This window comes from Mus caroli, chromosome 2 (assembly GCF_900094665.2).
Source record: "Mus caroli chromosome 2, CAROLI_EIJ_v1.1, whole genome shotgun sequence".
In the NCBI taxonomy this organism is placed as follows: Eukaryota; Metazoa; Chordata; class Mammalia; order Rodentia; family Muridae; genus Mus; species Mus caroli.
In genome coordinates, this window is record NC_034571.1 from 145,307,010 (window position 1) to 145,328,426 (window position 21,417).

Consider the following 21,417-nt stretch of genomic DNA (forward strand, 5'->3'; position numbering starts at 1 on the left):
TGTAAGCCGAATAAACCCTTTCCTCCCCAACTTGCTTCTTGGTCATGATGTTTGTGCAGGAATAGAAACCCTGACTAAGACACCCAGCAAGGGGAGGAGAGGGTGGCAAAGGGAACCCTGACCATATCCTGAACCGCTCTTTTCTCCAGGATGGGGGGGTCTCTCTGACCCCACCCCTCTCCCTGTAGCCAGCAGATTATGAAGACTTAGTCCCCAGTATTGAGCACTGGGCACGCGCACCTGAGCGTCCCCATGGTGACTGAGCAGCTCTGGTACTGCAACCAATCACTTGCCTCTCAGCTGCCTAAGGGGGGGGGGGGCGGTCTGCCCATCAAGTAGCCAGGGCCTTGAGTAGAGGGGGATGGGGAACATGTAGTGCAGTGGCATTCCTCCCCCTCAGCTGCTGCAGGTCACCTGGGCAAGGCTGTGCCACCCAGGCCACCTTTAGGCAAACTGCTCCACCTTCCCTTTATCCTGTGAGCTTCATTCCAAGCCCTATATCTGGGACCTCCCCGCCTTAGCCCTCTGCCCTCGAAGATGGGCTGAGATTTTCCTCTGACAGTATAGTCTAGAAGGTTAAAGAGAAAAACAAACTGCCTAACAGCATTAACTGAGCAACTACTGTGTACTGGTCCTGTTCTAGATGCAGGAGCAGTGATGACTAAACCCAGGGTGCTGGTATGCCCGGGGTACCAACTACATCTTAAGAAGTTTGATAGTAACTGGGAAATTGAGGTATGACAGGTACCACCTGCTGAGCATCTATCCAACCCCACTGCTGCAGCGCTTCTCGCCACCCAGGCCACTACTAACCCCTTCCTGGACTTCTTGTTCTAGCCTCAGGACCTTGCCCTGCCAGCTCCCACCCTAACCCCTTAGCTGGGGTCTCTAGGCTTGGTTAGAGTATTGTCTGCCCTGCTCCTTCCGGTAGGGCCCATTTCAGAGGGCTTTCATGGCCTGACTGCCCTGCTGCCTCACCTGGGAAGGAGGTGCTCTCCATTGTCCTAAGTACCACTCATACAACCACTGGTATGGCTCCGGCACCTGAGGTCTGGGGAACAAAGCTGAAAACCCACCTTGGCTAATTAGCTTCTGTCTGTTCTTAGCCACTTCCAAGTTATGCCTTCTACTCTGGTACCATCCCCCCCAGGCCACTTGATCGACCTGGAAGGGCACTCACTAGATGCCTCCTCTGGAAGGATAAGCTGCTCTTCATCAGACACCATGCCAGCAGTCACTCACTGCATTTACCACAGGCACCAAGGCCAGCTACAGTGTCATACCCTGCATGGGGACAGAGAAGGACTGCCTTGTCTGCCTGCCTGGAGCAAGCAGCATGTGTGTGGCTGTGGAGCTGCCCAGGACACACAGGGCAACCTTGGGGTCCCAACCAAGGTCCAAGTCAGCTGTGTTGAGAAGCTGCCAATACTACCGCCTCGGCTGCAGGCCCAGGCTCACACTGCCCAACTTTCTAGAAAGAATAGGCGCTGGTTGCAACAGGGGCACCCATCTGTCTATTGTCAGATACCATCCCAATCTGGTAAGGAAAGTGGTTGAGTAGATGAGGCCCCCAAAACACCAGAGCTTGGTAACTGCTGTGGCCATAGACTGCAAACACACGGAAGAAACTGAAAACCCAAACCATTATGTAAATATCCAGAATTAAAAATCTCAGGGACCAGTGCACACTATTAGCATTTTTAAAAGCCCCTAGAAGCAAATAGGTAAAGTGTGATCTAGCCATACAATAGAAGACTCGGCCTTAAAATGAGTGAACTTAGATACATGCTGCTGCAACATGGAGGACCCGTGAGGACGTTACGCTATGTGAACTAAGACACGAAAGGATAAATAGTGAATGATTCCACTTAACTGCACAGGCTAGAATAGAGCCATTCACAGAGGCACAGAGTGAAGTGAGGAGGGGGACGACGAACTGCTGTCTGGCACAATGAGAAGTTTGAGAAATAACGCTGCTGATTGTAGTTTGAAGTATACAGCCCAGAGGGCTTATATTTATTTTACCACAAAAAACTCCAAGCTAGTGGGTCCTCATGTTACCCACACTGCACCTGGGGCAGGACACAGCCCACATCTGAGGTGGAAAAACAATTGCAAAAGCCCACAGTCTGCAGTCCTCACTAAAGCTCCTGTTTTTAATACAGCTTGATCCAGCGTCACCTAACAGGAGGCCTGAGTTTCCCACCTGGAGGGAGAGGCTGGCGAGTTTTAGCCTAATGCAGAGGAGCTAAAAACAGGGTGGGTATCACCAGTGTGAACTCATATCTTGGCTTCTCTTTCACATGGCCCTTACATCAGTAACACAGCAATCATGGCATCAACTCTCCCTGGCATGAAGCAGGCACTCAAAAGTGAAAGTGGCCTTCTTCTACCCAACACCCGCTTCCTTCTTCCTCACCTGCTTCCTAGGCTGTGTCCCCGAACTGACATTAGAAGTGAGCACTGCAAGGGGGGAAGGAATCGATCTGGAAGCGCATCTCCTGGTCCATGCACTGCTCTGCCCTTCCTTCAGAGCTTCCGTGAACATCCTCTCCCCAGGGAAGGTTCCCACCGTGCCTATCCCATCTCATCCTGGCACAAGCTCTGGCTGCACTTCTGCACAACTCCTCCCAAGGAAGTTGGCCCTACAGCCACACGATTGTAACCGTGGCACCCTTCTCCCACTGGGCCACAGGGTCTACCGCCCTGCTCTCCCCTTGCAGCTCAACCTGCCATCTCGCTGTGGCCTTGGCCTTCTGTACTTCCGTCACCTCTTGCTGCTACACTGTCCCTGGCTCTCCGGACCTTGTCCTTCACTTCCTGTTCCTCTACTTCCGGGTCTTTGCTTAAAGGTTACTGTGTCAGGAAGCCCTCCCCCACCCAGCCCCCACACTGACATGCTAACCTCTTTACCTAGTTTCCAGCACATTACCTCCTCCTCTCACTGTTCATCGATTGTGTCCGTACCCGGCAGGTAAGGTGCCCCTGGGCCTTGGCCGAGCTCTGGTAGGTTAGGTCTGGATCACTCCTGCTTCCCTGTAGTCACACCCCTGCTTCTGGCAAGGGTCCCTGTGTCTTCTATGGTTCCTTAGGCCTGGCCAGTCAACAGAACCCATTATAGTCACTGGTAAAAAGCCATCTAGCCAGGCTGTTCCCACAAAAGTCAGACTTCAACTTTTCTACCTGGGGGCAGCTAGATTTGCTAGGCAGGGGCCCCGTCCTGGGGCAATCTAGAGACAGGCTGACACAAACTTCCAAAACCTGGCTCTACCTTAAACCAAAGGTAATCTTGGACTATGTGGTTATAAGAGCAACAACTTCCTTATTGTCAAAGCGAGCTGAAGGCCACTTTACATCATGTGGGGCTGCTTTGGTCTCTGAGTAAATGGGGCTAGGGGTGAGGCCCTGGGAGCTGGACTTAATGCTTCCCACCTATCCTGGGGCTGTTGGTACTGCCCCAGGAATGAGCCAGTCTCACCTCCTACCCCACCCCCACACGGTTCAGGAAGAGGGGACAGAGATCCAGCAGCTAGGATCTGATCCACTGCAAATTCTTCCTCACTCTCAAGAAACATGACTTAAGAGGCACCCAACACCCTTTGCCTGAATGGCATATGGTGGGCTGGGCCAGTGGTTTCAGCTTGCCTCACTTTCAGCCTGACCTTGGGCACAACCACCTCCTGGGCTCCTCTTATCTGCAACCCAGGGAGTTGCCCATGACACCCTCTTAGGCTCCAGTGTTTTATGACACCGTGAAATAACCAGCTGGCCCCACAGCACTAAAGGCCCTGGCCCTTTTGAGACTATGGCCTCTCCTCTGGGGTATTCTTTAGGATCTACTCAGACCTGGAACTGGAAGTGGAAACACAAGGTGCTCAGGTGACCATCTTGTCCCCACCTGGTCCTCCTTTAGGGCTTGCACCTACCTGAATCCAGAACAACACTGGCAGGGTTCAGCTGGCCCACCTGTGGCTGTGTGAACAGCCTAGAGAGCTGCCCTGAAGGCTTTCGTGAAGCAGGAGGAATGTATCCCCCTTCTGTCCATTTCTACAAAAATGGGCATCCACATCTTGGCAAAGGGTGACTGACTCCCCCAGGCTGAGAGGACCCAGAGCCCACCACCTGTGCCTGGAGAGCCCGAGGGCAGGGGAGGCCTGCCATGCCCATCCACTGTAACAGGGCGATGTGCTGCTATTCAAATGGGAGAATTAGTGATGAATGGGGGAAATTGTTCCTCCTTCTGTCCCGTCTCCAGAAGGAGACAAAAACTCCTTTTACCTCAGCAAACAATGCCCTTATGTGGGCGCCAGCGCCCTGCAGCCTGCACAGCCCCAGCTCTGTGCAAACCGCCAATCACCACTCTGGGCTCTGGGGCCACAGCCAGCGGGTACCCTTCCTCAGTGGGCAACCCACACCAACTCCTAAGCAAAGCTGGAGAAGATGGCAAGGCCACAAGAGCCTACATATTTGGTCCACAGGCAAGTTGCTTGCTGTAGCAGCGGTGGAGGACTGGAGGAAGCATGGGCCCCTTGGTGAGGCTCTGGTCGAAGCAACAGCCAGGCAGGGCTGAGGATGGGCATCAATAATTCACACACAAAAGCTGGGAGCCAGGAAGGAGGTAGGGAAGGTGAAGTGCTAGAGTTGGCAGCACCATCCCCCAACAGCCCCCACCCAGGCCATAGTCGCTGAAGGTCTAGAAGGAAGCTCTGGGCTGCAGCCTGACACACTCACTCCTCTGAATTTGGGGTGTACACCTCACTAGGGCTCTCTACTTCATTATTCACCCCTGCCTGCTTTGACAAAGGCCAGTGGCCTGGGTAGTGTTTACACAACGCATAGTTCCAAGAAGCACCAAGCTCCTGGAGCCCATCTGTGTTCTCTGAAAGCAGGCAGAGGGACCAGGGGTCAAATGGGGGCCAAGGGATCCAACTGCCCTAGGTGATAAGGCTACATTGGGCATGTGACCAACCTCATGAGGCCCATATTCTCCCTTGATCTTCAGGCTCTGTGTCACCCAGCTGTCTCTCTTAAGCTCCCTCTTTCTTCCCCTGTGGCTAATCAGCCCAGTAGGCCAAAGCTTAGGATCAGAGAGACCATGGGCCCCCTTCTCAGGCTCTATGCTTTTTTTTTTTTTTTTTCTTTTTCTTTTTTTTTTTTTTTTTTTTTTTTTTTTTTTTTTTTGGCAGGGTCTCATAAATCCCAGGCTGTCCTTAAACTAGTATTAATTGAGGATGACCTTGAATTTCCGATCGTCTTGCCTTCACCTCCCAAGTGACTGGAGATGTGCACCACCCGGGCCCAGTTTATGCAGTGCTGATGAAGGAACCCAGGCTTTTATGACTGCTAGGCAAGAACTTACCAACTGAGCCATATCATTGATCCACTCATGTTTCTTAACACACAGCCCATAATACTGATAGCTGAACCCACAACACACGCCTCTACAGTGCACCGGCAGGCTCAGCATCTCTGTCTTAATCTTAGGCACCCATGCCTAGGCTCTCAGTGACTCTAACCATGCAAGTGCTCATATTTTCAAAGTAGGGTGGGGGTTGTTTGTGGAGTTTGGTGGTGGCTTTTTATACAGTGCTAGGAATGGAACCCAGAGCTTCATGTATGCTAGGCAAAACCATGAATGTTAACAATGTATTGTAAAGTCAGTTGCAGTGGTGCAGTCCTATAACCCACTGTTATAAAAGGCTGAGGCAGGAGCACCAGCTCTGATTATGCATAGGAAGGTCAAGTCTAGCCTGGATTATGGAACAGGACCCTGTCTCAAAAAAGGAGATAGAGTTTCTTTTACCTAATAAACCCAATATATTTCAACAAGTAGTCAGTAACATGTTTCTGTTTTCATGATAAGGCGTGTCTTCATGAGTGTGTCTTCATGAGTGTCACACACCTTTGCACCAACCTTCAATGTTCAGCAGCTGCGAGTGAACAAAGTCTCACACAGCCCAGATCTACAGATCTTCAGGGATCCCAGGGTCCAGGCCCCTGGAGAAGTTCCAAGCTACAGATAACAAGGTATTAGAGCAGGGGACCTAGGAGCTGAAACCACTTTTGCTGGTGGACATGGACATCAAGTATGCACCAGATCTGAGTGTCAGGCTCCTCAGTAAAGGGCCAGAGGCTCCTGTGGTCGTCACCAGTCTCCCAGAGTGAGCAGCAGCACCCAGATGGCTTCACAAAGAATGCCTCAGCCCACCCCACCGTGGATTCCCCCAATACACACTGGCAAGTTACGCCCAAAGGAAATGCTCCCATATGGAACCCTTGTTGGTCTGTCTTCCCAGGCCCATCACTTTCTCTTCTTTCTGCAGGCCAACCACTAGTACTGAGAAAGACCAACTTGAAGTGCAAAGCTCTAAGTTAGGCTCCCTACAGCCTACTATTCCCAACCCCCACAAATCATTTGTTCTGAGCACAAGCAGTGCCACTTCAGGCTACTGTGTGTGAGTAATTCACCAGGCAGAGCCCTGCCTGGGAGCTTGTGTGTGGAGTTGGCAGGCCCCTGGCAACCCTTCCTGTCCTCCCGGAAGCTGGTCTAGGGCTGGTGCATCCTAGTCCTTAGGTCAGGATGATGACGACAATGACAATGTGGCCCAGCTACTTCCTGGTTCCTGGGAGAGTCATCCTCAAACAACTTAGGCCAGGGTGGTACCTGCCTGGATGGCCCTACCCAACCCCTCTTCAGCACAGCGGAGCCACCCGAGCAGAGGAAGGGATCTAGATATTGCTAGATGAGGGGAGTCTGCTGGTAGTAGGCCTAGAACCTGCCAGATGTCCCCAAGGCCAGGGCTAATCTCCCAAGTGGGGTTGGAAGGGAGTGCAGGGTTGTCTCCACCCCCCTTGCTTAGCAGTAACCTTCATCCTGATGGGCCCCAGAACTTCTCCTGCCCTAGTGTCCTTGCCAGGCATCGATGGGCCCCAGTAACAGGCCCAGGGCAAGACCAAGCTCCGCCTGAGCCTGTGGTAAAGGAGTCTCTTGGAGCTGTCTCCTAGCTCCTCTTGTCTTTGCAGGCCAGGTCGGCTGTCTGCAGACCAACCAGCTTGATGGACACTTTTTGTGACCCAGGACTGCTTTATGGCCAACTCCTAGAAGAACTGGAACTCTTGGGTAGGGGAAGAGAATTGCTGTAGTCATATGGTTGGTGCCTCAAATCAGAGCAAATAGCTCTTGCTTTACAGGGGGTGAAGAGGCCCCAGGCCTGGCTTCCAGCCTCACAAGACCTCACTTGAGACAATTACAGGGTCAGGGTGATGGACAAGATGAGGACCCACAGTGTGGGGCAGAGTAGTAGCTCACTGTGGGCAGCGAGTGGTGTAGATTGGTTGTAGAATGCTGTTGGCCATGCACAAGGTCCTAGATTCAATCTCCAATAATGCTGAGATTTCTTTAAAAACAAAGATGGGGCTGGAGAGACGGTTCAGAGAACTCTGGCTGCTCTGCAGAGGACCTGGATTCTATCCCCAGCACCCACACAGTGGCTCACAACTATCTGTACCTCCAGTTCCAGGGGATCTGACACCCTCTTCTGAACTCTACTGTCACCAGGCACACATGTAGTGCACAGGCATATATGTAGGCAAAATATAAATAAAATAATAAAAAGTTTTAAAAAGAAAAAAAAAAAAAGAGCCCAATGTGGAGTCGGGCATGGTAGCGCAGGCCTACAGTCCCAACACTTAGGAGGCCATGAGAAGGACTGGAGATTTAAGGCCTGCCTGAACTGCATAATGAGACACCCCTGTATCAAATAAAGAGTGTCTAAGGCTATCCTAGGAGGCTGTAGTGGGCGCCACTCCTTCTCTGGGCAATAGTAACCAGAGCATTGTCCAATCATGAGGACTGAGTCCACAGTGACTAAGCTGTAAGGACCAAGAGCTCCACACTCCAGCAGTGGGAAGACCCAAGCTGGCACAGGTCTGGTCCTACAGCCATTCATCCCTTTCTCTACCAGTCATGCAACCGCTGGCCTGAGTTGTCACTTTCTAGGAGTGATCTGGGAGGCACACTGTCACCTGGCTGCCTATCCCCAGACAGCAACACTACCTCTCAGCTGTCTCCTCTGCCTGTGTGCAGGGAGCAGAGGAAACCCCAAATGAATGTGCACTGTTGACATGGGCCTGGCCATGTCAAAGTCTCAAACCCATGCAAACACTGGAAAGCCTTCTCCAGGCCTTCCTTCGGGATGTGCATATGAACACTGACAATGTATGTAGGAAATGTCCAACTCCACTTTCCACCCTGGATGTTTGCAGCCTGAAGACTGCTCCCCTACACACACTGATCCTACCAAGATTAGCCAACCCTGTCCTTGACCAAGCTGTGTACCACAAACCCTGCCTCCTCGGTCCACTGTATGCAGTAAGCTCTCCTCTTTGTTCAACTCTATATATTATAAACTTGCTGCACTTTTTCTATCCCAGAGCTCAGACCACCCAGTTCCAGCTTTCTGTCTGCTGTCCATCTGTCTTTTCTGCTTCCCCTATTCAAGTCCAACTTCCTGGAGAACCATTGCAAAGACACAGCAGCTGTGAGTCAACAGGCAGGGTCTTCATGGACTCAAGAGTCCAAGGCAGTCCCTGGACCTGTGGTGGGAACGGGGCAAGCTGTGAGAACCCAGGCCCAGCTGCTCCACCAGCTTTGGTTTTGAGACAGGATCTTTGCTATGGAGCTTCAGTTGTCCTCAGACTTGCTATGTAGCTTACTCCAATTCACCATCCTCCTGCCTCAGCACTGAGGTTATGGGAGTGAACCGCCACGACTAGCTCTGGCTCCCTTTCTAAAGTACCAAGATCTAAGGGTAAGGGACACCACTCTACGTTTAGGAAGAATGCTGTGGGAAGAGACTCATGGGACCTAAGGAGGCCAAAGAATCAGGACTGGGTCAAGCAAACCTGGTGAAAGGCCCAGAGTCTCTGGGAGAGGTGGAGGCCTTTTGTATCACAGTGATCACTGACATCACATGGTTTTATTAGCCTGAACGTGCCAGTGGGCCAAGAGCCTCACAGCCTGGCCCATGACCCTTCCCAGTGTCCACACATCATGCAGTCCTCACAGCTCAGTAAGGTGGGCACAGGAATATTATCCAACTACTAGAGAGAGAGAAGTGACTTGCTCACAATCACACAGAAAGAAAGAACAGAGGCAAGACCTGGACCTGTATCAGAGGGAAGCCAGTGACTGAGTCCTTCTTTCCCCTGATCTTCCCAGAGCCCTGGGGGGCGGGGCGGTGGGGTGGTGCTTGGAGGACAGCATCCTAAGAGATGGATCTAGCCAGGAGAAGAGGGCTGAACCACTATAAAGTTTGAGCCAGGGTCTCTAGGCCCTACCTGCTTACAGCTGATGCCCAGCTGGCTGAAGGCCCCACTCAAAGCAGCAGGAGCCAGAAGGCCTGAAGCCTTGGTCTTCAGACAAATAGATCTAAGGCCACAGCAGAGGACAGGGCCCACCTACAGGAAGCCAGATCCAGGGAAGTTCTCGGGCCCACAGAAGTAGCCCTGAACCCTCCTAAGCTGTAGTATGGCTGTGGCCTCCCTCACTTGCCTTTCTTGGCTGCAGCTTGGGATCACAGGAAGTGAGTGTCTGGGCATTGGGATCACAGGCCCACTCTGCTTCCTCTGACAGACAGGCTGCTGCCTGGTGTCTCCTCTAGAAGCCCTTCTCTGGCTCCCATCAGTCCATGGTCACACAATAGTTATTCACTGAGCATCTATACATGGCAGGGGCCGATACAAAGTATAGGACAAATGACTCTAGCTGGTTACTTCCTGTGACTGGACAAGCTATTTCCATGTCCCAGACCTCTCTGGAGGAACTTGGTGCATAGGACTGGGGGCTGGGGCCACAGTGGGCTCGGATCACTTGGCAGACTAGACAACCTTTCCTACAACAGAAGCAATCAGTGACAGGAGAGGGGAAGCCATTACTTAAGGAAAAGGTAGCACAGTGAATGACAAGGGGTGGGACAGCCCGAGGGAAGCCCCCAAATCTGGAGCATTTTTCCTTTCTTTTGTTCCTGTCCCAAATTCTCTGCAATGCACAAACTAGTGTTGTAAGGGAAACAACAAGATCTATTTGTACATCCATAGCTGCGACTGGAAAGGTGACAGCCCAGCACGGTCCCCACTTCCCTGTGCTTGATGCTCTCTAGCCAAAGCCAAGACTCTTTGGAGACCCCGGAGAGACTAATAACTTTATGGGTCACTTAATCAAACTGCTGAAAACCCTTCCCTGACTCCACCCCGGACAGTGCTGGGCACCAGGAGACAGCACTGGCCTGCAGGAAGTAGGAGTTCCAACCTAGCTGAGGGAAGCTCCCATGTCCAGCAGGTCCCCAGGGACAGGCTGTAGGAGGGCCTCATCTGAGAAGGACACACATTAGCCCTGAAAGGCTCCAGTGCTCTGCATAATTCCTCCCAGGCAACCCCCAACAGCCTGTGTGCAGAAGGGCGGAAGCAGGACCCTCCACTGTCCCCTGGCGAGAGCTTCCTGTCTGACGGTGGAGGTGGGGATGAGTAATGTCCGTTCCCTGCCCCCATGCGTCCCTCCTGGAGGGCAGGCTTCAGATTTTCCATTCAGGAAGGGGCACCGTGAGAGTCCGAGTAGACTCGTGGCAGGGGAAAGGAAGGAGGAGCTGCAGACAGGGCTGGGATCCCGGCCCTGCACCACTGCCCTTCAGGACCTGCTTGCTCACCTCCTGATGTGCACACACTCACCTTCATCCATCGACTCACTCAGTCACCAGCGCCTCCCCAAGACTGCCTTGTATGAGCAAAAGACATGGGCATTACACAAAGAATCCCACAATGGGTCCTGATAGGATGATAGGCTCTTCAGCTCCAAGGCAATGCCAGACCTCAAGTGTCTCTAGCAACTCATAGGCCAGCAGCTTTCCCAAGCTTTCAGCACACACAGAGCCTTGACAGACCAAAGTCAAAGTTCAAAGCCAAAAGCAGGTCTTGGGGTCGGCATGGGCAGGAGACAGGAGGAGGTGTGTGTTACCTTTAGTGTATGAGGATCTTTGAACCTCACACAAAATGCCCGCCAAAGCAGAGGAGGAGGGAGCCTCTCCTGGTGCTGACAGACTGCCCTGTGAGAGAGGACAGGATTAATGTCCTCACACTGGCAACCATGGCCCCAACTGAGAAAGTACTATGGAATGAGGCTTGCTGCCACCACCCATGGCTACAGAGACTCAAGAACAGGACCTCAGCAAAGAGAGTGGAGAAACTACCAGAAGAAAGCCTGGAGAGAGGGGCTGAGATGGGGCTCTGAGGACAGGAGGGTGGGAGACAGACACAGGTGAGAGGTGAGAGCTGGTGTACTCTCCACTCTGGGACCTGCCCTGCCAAGGCCCAGCCTCCTCCTGCCGTTGTTCAAACTTAAAGAGAGAAGCCAGGAGTGGTTTGTGACCCCAACACTCAGGGCTGAGAGGAAAGGACTGATTCTAGTTTAAGGGGGGTCTAGGTCATACAGCAAGACCCTGTCTCAAAAACAAACAGAAACATAATTTAGAGAGGGGCCCTGACTGACTAATCCCTAGAGGTATAACCTATACAAACAGTCTGGCTTCTTGCCATCGCTCTTGATTGTATCATGGGTCGGGTCCACAAGGGTGGATGTGCCCAGGAGCCCTGCAGTCCTGGCAGACTAGGGCGCTGTCTCGGGAACAAAGAACCCAACTTGCCCCTAACAAGGAGGGGCCCCTACTTCCCTGGCTGCCAAGCTCGAGGGCAGTCTCTATAAATGTCAGCTTGCCTTTTCATTTGGGCCACAAACATTCAGCAGGCCCTAGTAATGGGCCAGACGTGCAGCTGGAGGAGCACAGGGCAGAGCAGAGGCTAGCACTAACACAAAGCGCAGCGTACCTGACAGAAGGTGGGGGCACTCAGATGCCTATCCAACCAATGTGCTCCAGAGGGTTTTCTGGGATAGACACACAAGCAGACTATGGCTGGGTATGGAGTGCATTACCAAAGCCACCTACTGGGTTTGTTCCCACCCCTCATAAAGAACAGTAAGAGACATGGTCTCACCAGGGCTCACTCATGGGGGCCAGATTTCACCTCACATCTACACTCTCCACACATTCTGAGACACAGCTGGAAGGCTGTACCATGACTTCAGGCTATGCTCATGACCAACCAAAACCCCGTTCGTGGGAAATGCTCTTTCACCTTGGTCCCGAGAGACGAGGCCAGGTGGCTGATGCTCAGTACTGGGTTTAAGCTGCTCTCTGGCTACGACATCAGCCTCCAGATCTGCCACTGATTCATTACACTGGTGGGTCATGGGCAGCACCATTCTCCCTGTTCCTAGTTTTCCTGTTTGCCCTCATAAACACTAATTCTACCTATGTTGTTATGTCCAGTGCCTGAGATAGATTTGACTCTACCCTGCAGCAGGTGGCTGAGACAGCTTAACCCCAGCAGTCTGTTTCATCTGCACTGCATCTTCACCAAGTTCTAGATTACAGCAAGGGATACCAAGGACAATACAGCCCTTATAGAACCCCCCCCCCCCAGTTAGTTTACTGACTCCTGAGGAAGGACCTCAGTCCACAAAGACACCAAGTTAGTGTTCTCGGGCAGTGGCCAAAGGGTGCAGCACACGAACAGCACAAGCAGACCTTTCAGAGACAGAAACAGCCTTACAACTCAGGGCTTAAAAACAAGTTCTACATCTTTCTTGGGAAGGCATACCCAAGGGTGCTGTGCTAGCACAGCTCTTAGTAGGCTGCTGGGTGTGGCTTTCAGCTCAGATGAGGCTGGAGGTCAGCTGCTGGGTTGTCCCAGTCCCAAAGCCCCCAAGTGGTGGCCCCCATTGGACTCCACCCATGGGAACGCCAGAAGGCAAAAGTAGTCTGCAGGCTCGCAGCATGAGGGGGTCCTGCTGACCTCGAGACATCAAGGCACAAAAAGCCTTTTCTTTCCCAGCAGCCAGCCTCATGCCCCACTCCTCACTCAGCCACCCCTGTACTACCCAGCCCCAGCCCCAGCCCCAGCCCCAGCCCCAGCCCCAGCCCCTCAGCTGCCTGCATGCTAGACTCCTCCCAGACAAAGCCAGACTCAGGCCAGGAGGGAGGACCAGCGTGTGGGTTCTGCCATGGAGATGAACTTTGACCCACACCACAAGGCTCCTACCCCTTATTTACTCTTTAAGACTCACCCTTTTTTTTTTTTTTACAGAGTTAACATTACACCCCTTTTCAACCCTGTACCTCCCTCCCACATTCCAAGCCCTGACCTTCGACCCTCCTAATTGCAGCTCCTAACACCCCAGTTCTCCGAGGCCCAGCTTTGGGCTCATCCCTGAATCCTAGTCACCTCCTTCCTGGAAACAAGAGCCCTACCAGGGAACTCTGCCTACTGGCACTATCCCACCCTTGCAACCTGGTCAGGCCAAGCTGGCACAGGGCCTAGAGGCCATGCCCAGGCTCTACATGGAGCCATGGAGTGGACCTTTGATGTCTGACTTTGTCTCTCCAACCCCAAGAAATAATCCAGAAATCCTGGCCAGGTACAAACTATCTGGCCACTGACCAGGTAGTCCTGTCCCAAAGCCAGCCAGGCCACAAGAACACAGCTTTGGGTCACATGCATTCTTGATCTTCCTAGACCTGAATCATGGTAATTCTGAAAACCTCATCATGAGCATAGATAAGAGCAAATAGATAAGAGATTAGCCCCCACCCTCACCCCTCATATCTCCCAACCTGGGGGCTCTGAATGAGAGAACAGCCTGCTCTCTCTGGGGCAGTGGGGATGGCAGAGATGCTGACAACACCAGCTTTCAAGTACAACAGGAACCACAAGTGTCACCTGGGTCCCACCACCCAGGGCACATGCAAGCCACTCACAGGGCAATGAGGGCACTCACCATCCTCCTGGCTATGGAGGTTCTGTGGGCTCCGCATCCTCTCCTCTTGGCTGGGGCTCAGGCTGGAGGCCAGGTGGGGGTCAGCTGACATCCATGCGGAGTCATTCATATCAAAGTCTTCACTGCTCACAGAAGTTTCATCCTGAGCGGGACAGAGAAGGCAAGTGTTCAACAGGAGCAGGTATACAATGGGCCTGGGTACCCTTTTGGGCAGACTAGGAAGGGTCCCAGAGGGCACAGGGAGCCCCCAAGAACATGCAGTGAGTGCTGGATGGCACTCTCCCTGACCTCCTGAAGTGGCTCAGGCTCTAGTTCCTGTCCTCGGAAGCCAGGGCTAAGGGCCGGTGCTGTCTGTAATTGAAGACAATTAAGAGGTCTCACATCCTGTGGGGCAGATAGCAGAGCATGGCTCTTACTTACCTTGTGAGCCAAGGTTGAAATGAGCGTGGTAAACAAGAGCCATCATTCCCCACCCCACCCCCACTGTAGCCTGAGGAAGAGGGCTCACTCAGCACAGGGCCTGCACTCTAGAGTGAGACACAGGGCACCCAGGAGGCCAAGGTGGCAGTCCCCGTCAGGCCTGCAGCCAACTCCTGTGGAGCATACATGGAATTCCTTTCTCCCACTCCCCCATCCCAGAGGACATTTCTGTCTTCCTCCTTCCTAACCTTTGCTGTGCTTCAAAGATATGCTCTTGGGCGGCTTCCAGAGTTGAGCAGGCCAAACCCAGAAGTGTGGAGAAGGAAGGGGGTGGGGCGGGCCAGGGTTCTGATCAAACCAAGAAGGGACAAGGAGAGAGGGTGCTAAGGCCTTCCAAACATAAGCTAGCCTGCTGGAGAGGACTGAGCCTGCTCTTCTCCCCTGACTGCTGGCTTCAGTGTGCCCTTGGCCAGTCATCTGGGAACCCCTAGGATGGGGCCCTTTTAATCCAGCCTTCCTCCAGGAAGGAACCCCACCTCCTTTCAAGAGCAGCAAGCAACTGTGTTGGGGCTCCAGTTGTTACACATGGGGAAGAAGGCCCAGCAGTGCCACATGTGGAGTCCTGACTCTGTGCTCCTGCCCCAGCAAGACACAATAGCCTCTGTGGGCCCACAGCAGGGCGCCCTCAGAGGGCCCTCTCACAGACATCTCTTTTATGGTGAGCAAACACGCTTTGGTTTGAACTTTCTTCTGCTGTTGTCCCTGGGGCAGACACATCTGCTCCAAGTGCTAGGGAACCGGAGGTTGAGCCTCCCTCCCTCCCCCTAACCAAGCCTGCTGGCAGGCAGTTTCCTGGAATTCACAGCTTCTAGGCAGCAGTGTGGACCCTCTGTGCTGAGTCCAGAGGACAGAAGCTGAGCCACAACACTGTCAGTGTGCATGAACACCCTTGGAATCCTGGGGATGGAGCCCAGTGTGAGCTCCCTCAACAAGCACTATTCATACACTCTCGTCCACTGGGACACCTACTACACACACAAGCTCATCTTCCTACAGCCTGCCTTCATGACAGCACTTGTGCTCACATCTACAGGGCATGTGTGCTCAACAGGTTCTCTCTGCACAAAGAGTACAACAAGGAAGGCTCTCGTGGAGGTACAGAGCAGGGATACAGAGCGGAGGCTCTCTGTGTGCCTCGCTGGCCCCTTGAGAAACAGAATCAGGGTTCCTTCCCTGGGCCCCTTGCACAGGCAGAAGCAGAACTCACAGCACTGTGGGAATCCATGAATTAAGTGACTGTCTCCTAGTAGTAGTGTTTTGTCTTTTGAAACTGAAGCTACTTGAGCCAGGCCATGGTGATGCACACCTTTAATCCAGCATTCAGAAGACAGTCAGGAAGATATTGCAGCCAGCCTATAGTAATTATAGTACTGTTCTATAGTAATTCGAGGACTACACAGAGCAACCTTGTCTCCAAGAACAAAGACAAACCAACAAACAAGAAAAGAAAAAGAAACAGGATCTACCTATATAGTAGCCTAGGCTAGCCTCCAGGTTATAATCCTCCTGTCTCAGCCTCCAGAGTGCTGCAATAATTTACTCAAACCCATTCATTCATTCATTCATTCATTCATTCATTCATTCATTCCCTGGATACCAACTGTGGGCCAAGTGTCTTGCTAAATGCTGAGAATCAAGCTGTGGTGTGGATCTGACTTCTGGCCCTCCTGAACTCCCCACCCACGAGCATAAGTGCCTTCGCCTCGGTTGTTGCTTGTGCGCCACAGCTCTTCTTCCTTTCTTTTTCCTGGCTTTTTGAGAAAGGCTTTCTCTGTGTAGCACTGGCTGTCCTGGAACTCAACTCTGTAGACCAGGCTGACCTCGAACTCAAGAGATCCACCTGCCTCTGCCTCCCAAGTGCTGGGATTGAAGGTGTGTACCACCACCTTGCCACAGTTCCTCTTCTTAAATAACCTTCCCATCTGTCCATGCCATCAGCTGACTCATAGCACAAACCTACCGTGGGGCTCTCTCCTGTCCCATCCCAGGGCTCTGGGTCCTTCCAAGAGTAAGGATCAGGCTGCCAGTCCTCTGAATTCCCCATGAGACTAGCAAGATTAGTTGAATTGACTAAACTCTCTGGCAAGATGTAGTGTTTAATGAGGATGCTGCATTAACCTGACAATTAAGAGTTCTGGCTGGAGCCAGGCGTGGTGGCTCACGCCTTTAATCCCAGCACTCGGGAGGCAGAGGCAGGCGGATTTCTGAGTTCGAGGCCAACCTGGTCTACAAAGTGAGTGCCAGGGCTACAAAGAAAACCCCTGTCTAAAAAAAAAAAAAAAAAAAAAAAAGAGTTCTGGCCGGGCGGTGGTGGCACACACCTTTAAGCCCAGCACTTGGGAGGCAGAGGCAAGCGGATTCCTGTGTCCAGCCTGGTCTATAGAGTAAGTTCCAGGACAGCCAGGGCTACACAGAGAAACCCTGTCTCGAAAAAAACCAAAAGAGTTCTGGTCCCACTGTGCAGTTCTTGAGGGGGATCATGTGAAAACTGGAACCCTGGCTGGCTGGTCAGAGGCTGCATGCTTCCCTTAGTTACAGCTGCTAGCCATCCTGCAAAGGACCTATTGCTGCTTGGCTCAGACAGCTGAACTGTTCAGGAAAATGGGTTCCACCTCACTCTGCCCAATAGATGGACCACATTTTACACTGACAACAAAATTACCTGGAAAGAACAAAGCATCCAATATCTAAATGCTCCCAGGCTCTGGGACAAGGGTTTCATAAGTTTTCTGCATGAGGCACCCCCACAGGGCAGGCCTCTCTCCAAGTCTAGTCACACATGTGCCCCAAAGGCTTGCCCAACTGCCCACAGCAACAGAACCAAGGGCAGAACCAGGATTTGAGTCCAGACAGTCTGCACCTAGAGCCATGAGATTACACTTTCCACCTTTTGATCAAAAGTACCTGATTCCTTCCTTAATGACAAAGTGCCTCAAGAGAATACCCAAAGGCAACTCCCCGGCATCAGGACTAGGGATGCTCAAGGGCACGGGCACATGCACATACACACACACACACACATGCACAGAGTTGATGCAAGTAATTGAACATCCACTTTGTGAAGAGTAGCCCCAGGGCTAAGGAGGGCTCCTACCTTCAGACTTTATCTAAGGAGAGGACTCAGCTAAAACTTCTGGCCCATTTGTAGGGATAGGAAAGCATCTCTCCCCCACCCCCCAACCACCACCACCACCACCACACACACACACACACACACACACACACACACACACACACACAGAGTTACTGAACATCAATGCCTCTCTCTGGAGATTTGTCCAGAGGCCCTGGATTTCTGCTGCCCCAACTACTGCTTTGTGAAAGGTGGTTCTGAGAACCCAGAAGCTGACTGCTGTGGCTTTTTTTTTTTCTTTTTTAAGTGGGAAATTAACCCTATTAAACCTAAACGTTTCAGAAAACAAAGAGCTGAGTAAGCTGTAGCTGTGGAAGTAGCTAGATGGCCACAACTACTTTTAACACCCACACTTTCGGAGCTAACCTAGAGAGAAGCTTCTGCAAGCTGCTGCCAGCAGAACCTGGCTGTCTGTGGGCAAGGCCAGCCACGGCACAGGGGCAGACTCAAACTCTCTACTATCTCCAGAGCTGAGGCTGGCAAGGCAGGCTAATTACACAGACAATTACCAGAGCACACAGTTCAGACCCATCACCCAAGTCCACAGGGACCTGTAAGAGGGAGGGACGCAGGGAGGAAGAAAGAGAGGCAGCCAACCCAAGTCAGGAGTGGTGAAGGCTGAGGCCTGCCAAAGATCCCAGGCACTCCCCCTGTTTCTCCAAAAGGTCATAGGTAGGTCACTTCTTGCTCCCTTCTTAAATCTCAGGAGAAGCTGGGCTACTGATTTTTCCCTCTATGTTAAATAACTTCAATGGGATATTCATTTGAAAATGAAAATGTGCAAACCATGCTTCTAAAATCCCTCTCCTGAGATTGTGTGACTGAGCAGGCAGCTATGGCTAGGTTCCCCTACCTAGCCTTTGCCCTTTACATCCTGAAGCCTGTAGCCTTGGCCACTTGGCAGTTAAGGTTCATCAGACCACACACCACAGAGTGTGTGCCATCATGGGTCACAGAGCAGTAGGGCCAACCTTCCTAAAAAGGTCTTGTCTTGGCTGGGCAGGGAAGGTAGTACCCAGTCAGCCTTTAGGATACACCCCCAACCTGGGAGTCTTCACTCTGGGCAGACAGAGAGGAGCTGACCAAACCCTTGAGCCTCTTATCTTCAGTCTAAAACTCAGGAGCCAGTTTCTACCTCCTTTTGCCCCTCACCACACACACACACACCACCCCCACCACCCCCACCATGCCCAGGCCTTTCCTCCTCTCCAGCCCTCTGCAGCACCAAACACACTCTGCAGCCCAGAGGACTGGAATCTGGGAGCCATGCTGAAGGAAGTGGAAGCAGGCCTGTATCCATGGCTGTAACTATGGGCAGGTGCTATCAGTAACCTGATTATTTTACAGCTGGGGTCAACTTCTCTGGAACTGGGTTCCTGGTGCCTCTGAAGCTCAGCCATTTGCATCTTACAGGACTTGGAATTCTGGGGCGTGCCTCCTACAGTATTTTCCAGGCCTTCCCTAAGAGCTGTAACTCTATCTCTACCACTCACTTGAGAAAGAAAGGGAGGAGGATTTAGCGAGAATTCAGTGCCAGTGAAGGCCATGAGGCCTGATCTGGAGCCACGGGTGTGGGTTTCAGTCCACGGTGGGGGTGGAAATGTACAAGGATGCTCTTAGGCCAGACAGGAAACAGACAGCCTCCCCCCGCCCCCCACATTCTGCACTGCCCCCAGGTTTTTGGGCAGCTGGAAAGAACACCAGTGTGGACAGTTGCTCCAGCCCTGGCTCTCAAGCTAGCATTATGTACTAGGATGTGGCTTCTAGACCATCTGTGAGCCCAGCCAGGCCAGAGAAGGCTCAGCCCCTGAGCAGCTTGGGATGAGGGTTATGTATATCACTCAGAGTGGACCAAGAAAGTGCTGAGGCACATTTGATCCCAACTTAACTACTTCAACTCACCAGGCACTTATTAATGAAACTGAAAACTCTCAGTACCCAGAGCAAGCAAAGGTTCCTGCCCCAGTTGTGATGGTGTTACATGAAAGAAACAGGAGATCTGAGTCAGCTCCTGGGCACTTGGAGCTTCCAAGGTTGCTGTGGAAGGCTGTCCCCATCAATGTCCACTTGGCCACCAGAGGAGGCTTCCTGAGACAGCGCACACAATGCAGTCCTCACTCACAGCCCTCCCCGCTTACTAACCATACCAGCACTCTCCGGGGAAAGGAAGGGAGGAAGGCTTGCTCCAGCCAGCCAATCACTCACCACACGCACACTCTCACATTGTGCTTCGCCTGTTCACATAGCCATGTGCACGCTCTACTGTCCTTGCCAGAGTGGATGCCTGGCTGCTGGAGTGAGCATTTCCCACACCTTCCCACTAGTGTATGTATGTATGGGCTTTTGTTCCAAGGTAAAGGCAACCGACTGTTTTCCCAGCATTCCTCACTATGAGACCCCCAGCTCCTGCCATCAATAGGGACCTGAGTTTCTTGGGCAAGCAGGGTTCTTCCAGCCAAAAGAATGGCCAGAGGGGAACAGCTCAGAGCTAACCCTATCCAGGAGTATCCTTCCAAGAAAAGGACTCAGGCTAGACTAAAAAGTTCTTGAGCAACTAGAGGATGGACCGGCTCCCCATTGCCCCAAGGTGGCTGACACCCTGGGGAAGAAGTTCCTCAAAGTTAGCCTCCTCAGCAGAGAGGTAGGCTGGGGTGCTGTTTGTCACTGGTAGGCAGAAGGTACTGAGTTGAGGCAGAGAGAGCAAGCAGAAGGAGGTGCTGCCTTGAGACTGCTTTAAAGGACAGCTCAACAGAGAAGCCTGGATTGCATTCAAAGACATTTGGGCTCAAATGGCTTTCCAATGAAAGGGTAATTTACAACCTGGGGTTAAGCTACCCACTGGGGCCTGGGCCATCAATGGGCCTTTTCCCCCCACACCAACGCACAGCTCAGAAGCAGGCATATTTCAGAGGTCAAGCGACCTGGCTCCACCATCACAGGCTCTCTGCCCACAGGAGTAAAGACAGCACGGACACTCTCCCCAGGCCCCAACGCTGGTGTGTGCGGTGGGGGAAGGGGGTTTCCAGCTGATTCTGGGATAAGTAGGGCTTTATCTCAAGGGAGAATCTATTTCAGGCCACAATCCTCAGAAAGAGGGGGAAATCACAGAGTCTAAACACCATTTCAGGTAAAATCACGAGGTTATTCATCTCCCCTCAGAGCAGACGGAAAGAAAAATCAATGTTTTAGAGGGGGAAAGGGTTCCATTTGAATTAATGGGTTTGTGGCTTCTCCATTGATCTGCGCCTCTTCACACTTTCTTTTTGTGCTTTTGTGCTCTGAAGGAGAGGGGAGGGAGAAGGGACTGGCAGGGAGGGGGCTCTCGATATGGAAAAGGACGGTCTAACCTTAACCTTTCTCGGGGAATAATGCTAATTAGCGAGGCTTAATGAGAACTTCCCCCAGGAAGAACGGCCTGGTAAAGGCGGCCGGACTCCCCGCAAATGCAGCTCCGAGTGAGAGTGGGGTCACTTCTGAACCCAAGAGGCTGGAAAAGGAAGGCGAACTGCACCACCACAACCACCACCACCACCACCACCACCCCCCCACACACACCCGGCCTGCCAGTGTAACCTGCCTAGGAGCCCTAGGTGAAGGGCGGCGAACAGCCAGAGGGCGGAGGTGCAAATCCACTTTAACCCTTGCACGCGCTCTCTGGAGGCCCCCGCGCAATGTGCCCCTTCACCAGGGGTCCCCGACACCCTAGTTTCTTCTTCAAGGGTGCACACGAGATGGGCTGTCGGTCTCGTGGTGGAGCGACAGGAGCCTGCCAAAGTGGACTCAACTGTGCAAACCGCGTCTCAACTCCCCGCGCCGTGGCAAAGGAGCCCCTCCCTACCACTCTACGCTTCCCGTCCCCACATCCCCAAACACAGTCCACTTCCTTTCTCCCGGAGGCAGAGGCCACCCGAGCCTG

The 21,417-nt window shown here is 52.5% G+C and overlaps 1 protein-coding gene across 7 annotated transcripts in view; it reads right to left on the reverse strand.

The window, feature by feature from the left end:
• The window catches only part of Nol4l (nucleolar protein 4 like), a 121,977-nt gene that overhangs the window by 14,322 nt on the left and 86,238 nt on the right, over positions 1-21,417 (reverse strand). For 6 of the 7 annotated variants that reach the window (XM_029474306.1, XM_021151068.1, XM_029474309.1 and 3 more), the window contains one exon: positions 13,889-14,030. In XM_029474306.1, coding sequence (XP_029330166.1) covers positions 13,889-14,030 — 142 coding nt within the window. Of the gene's footprint in view, positions 1-13,888; positions 14,031-14,176; positions 14,236-21,417 lie in introns of those variants that run through there. The other variant, XM_021151065.2, reaches the window with a different exon arrangement.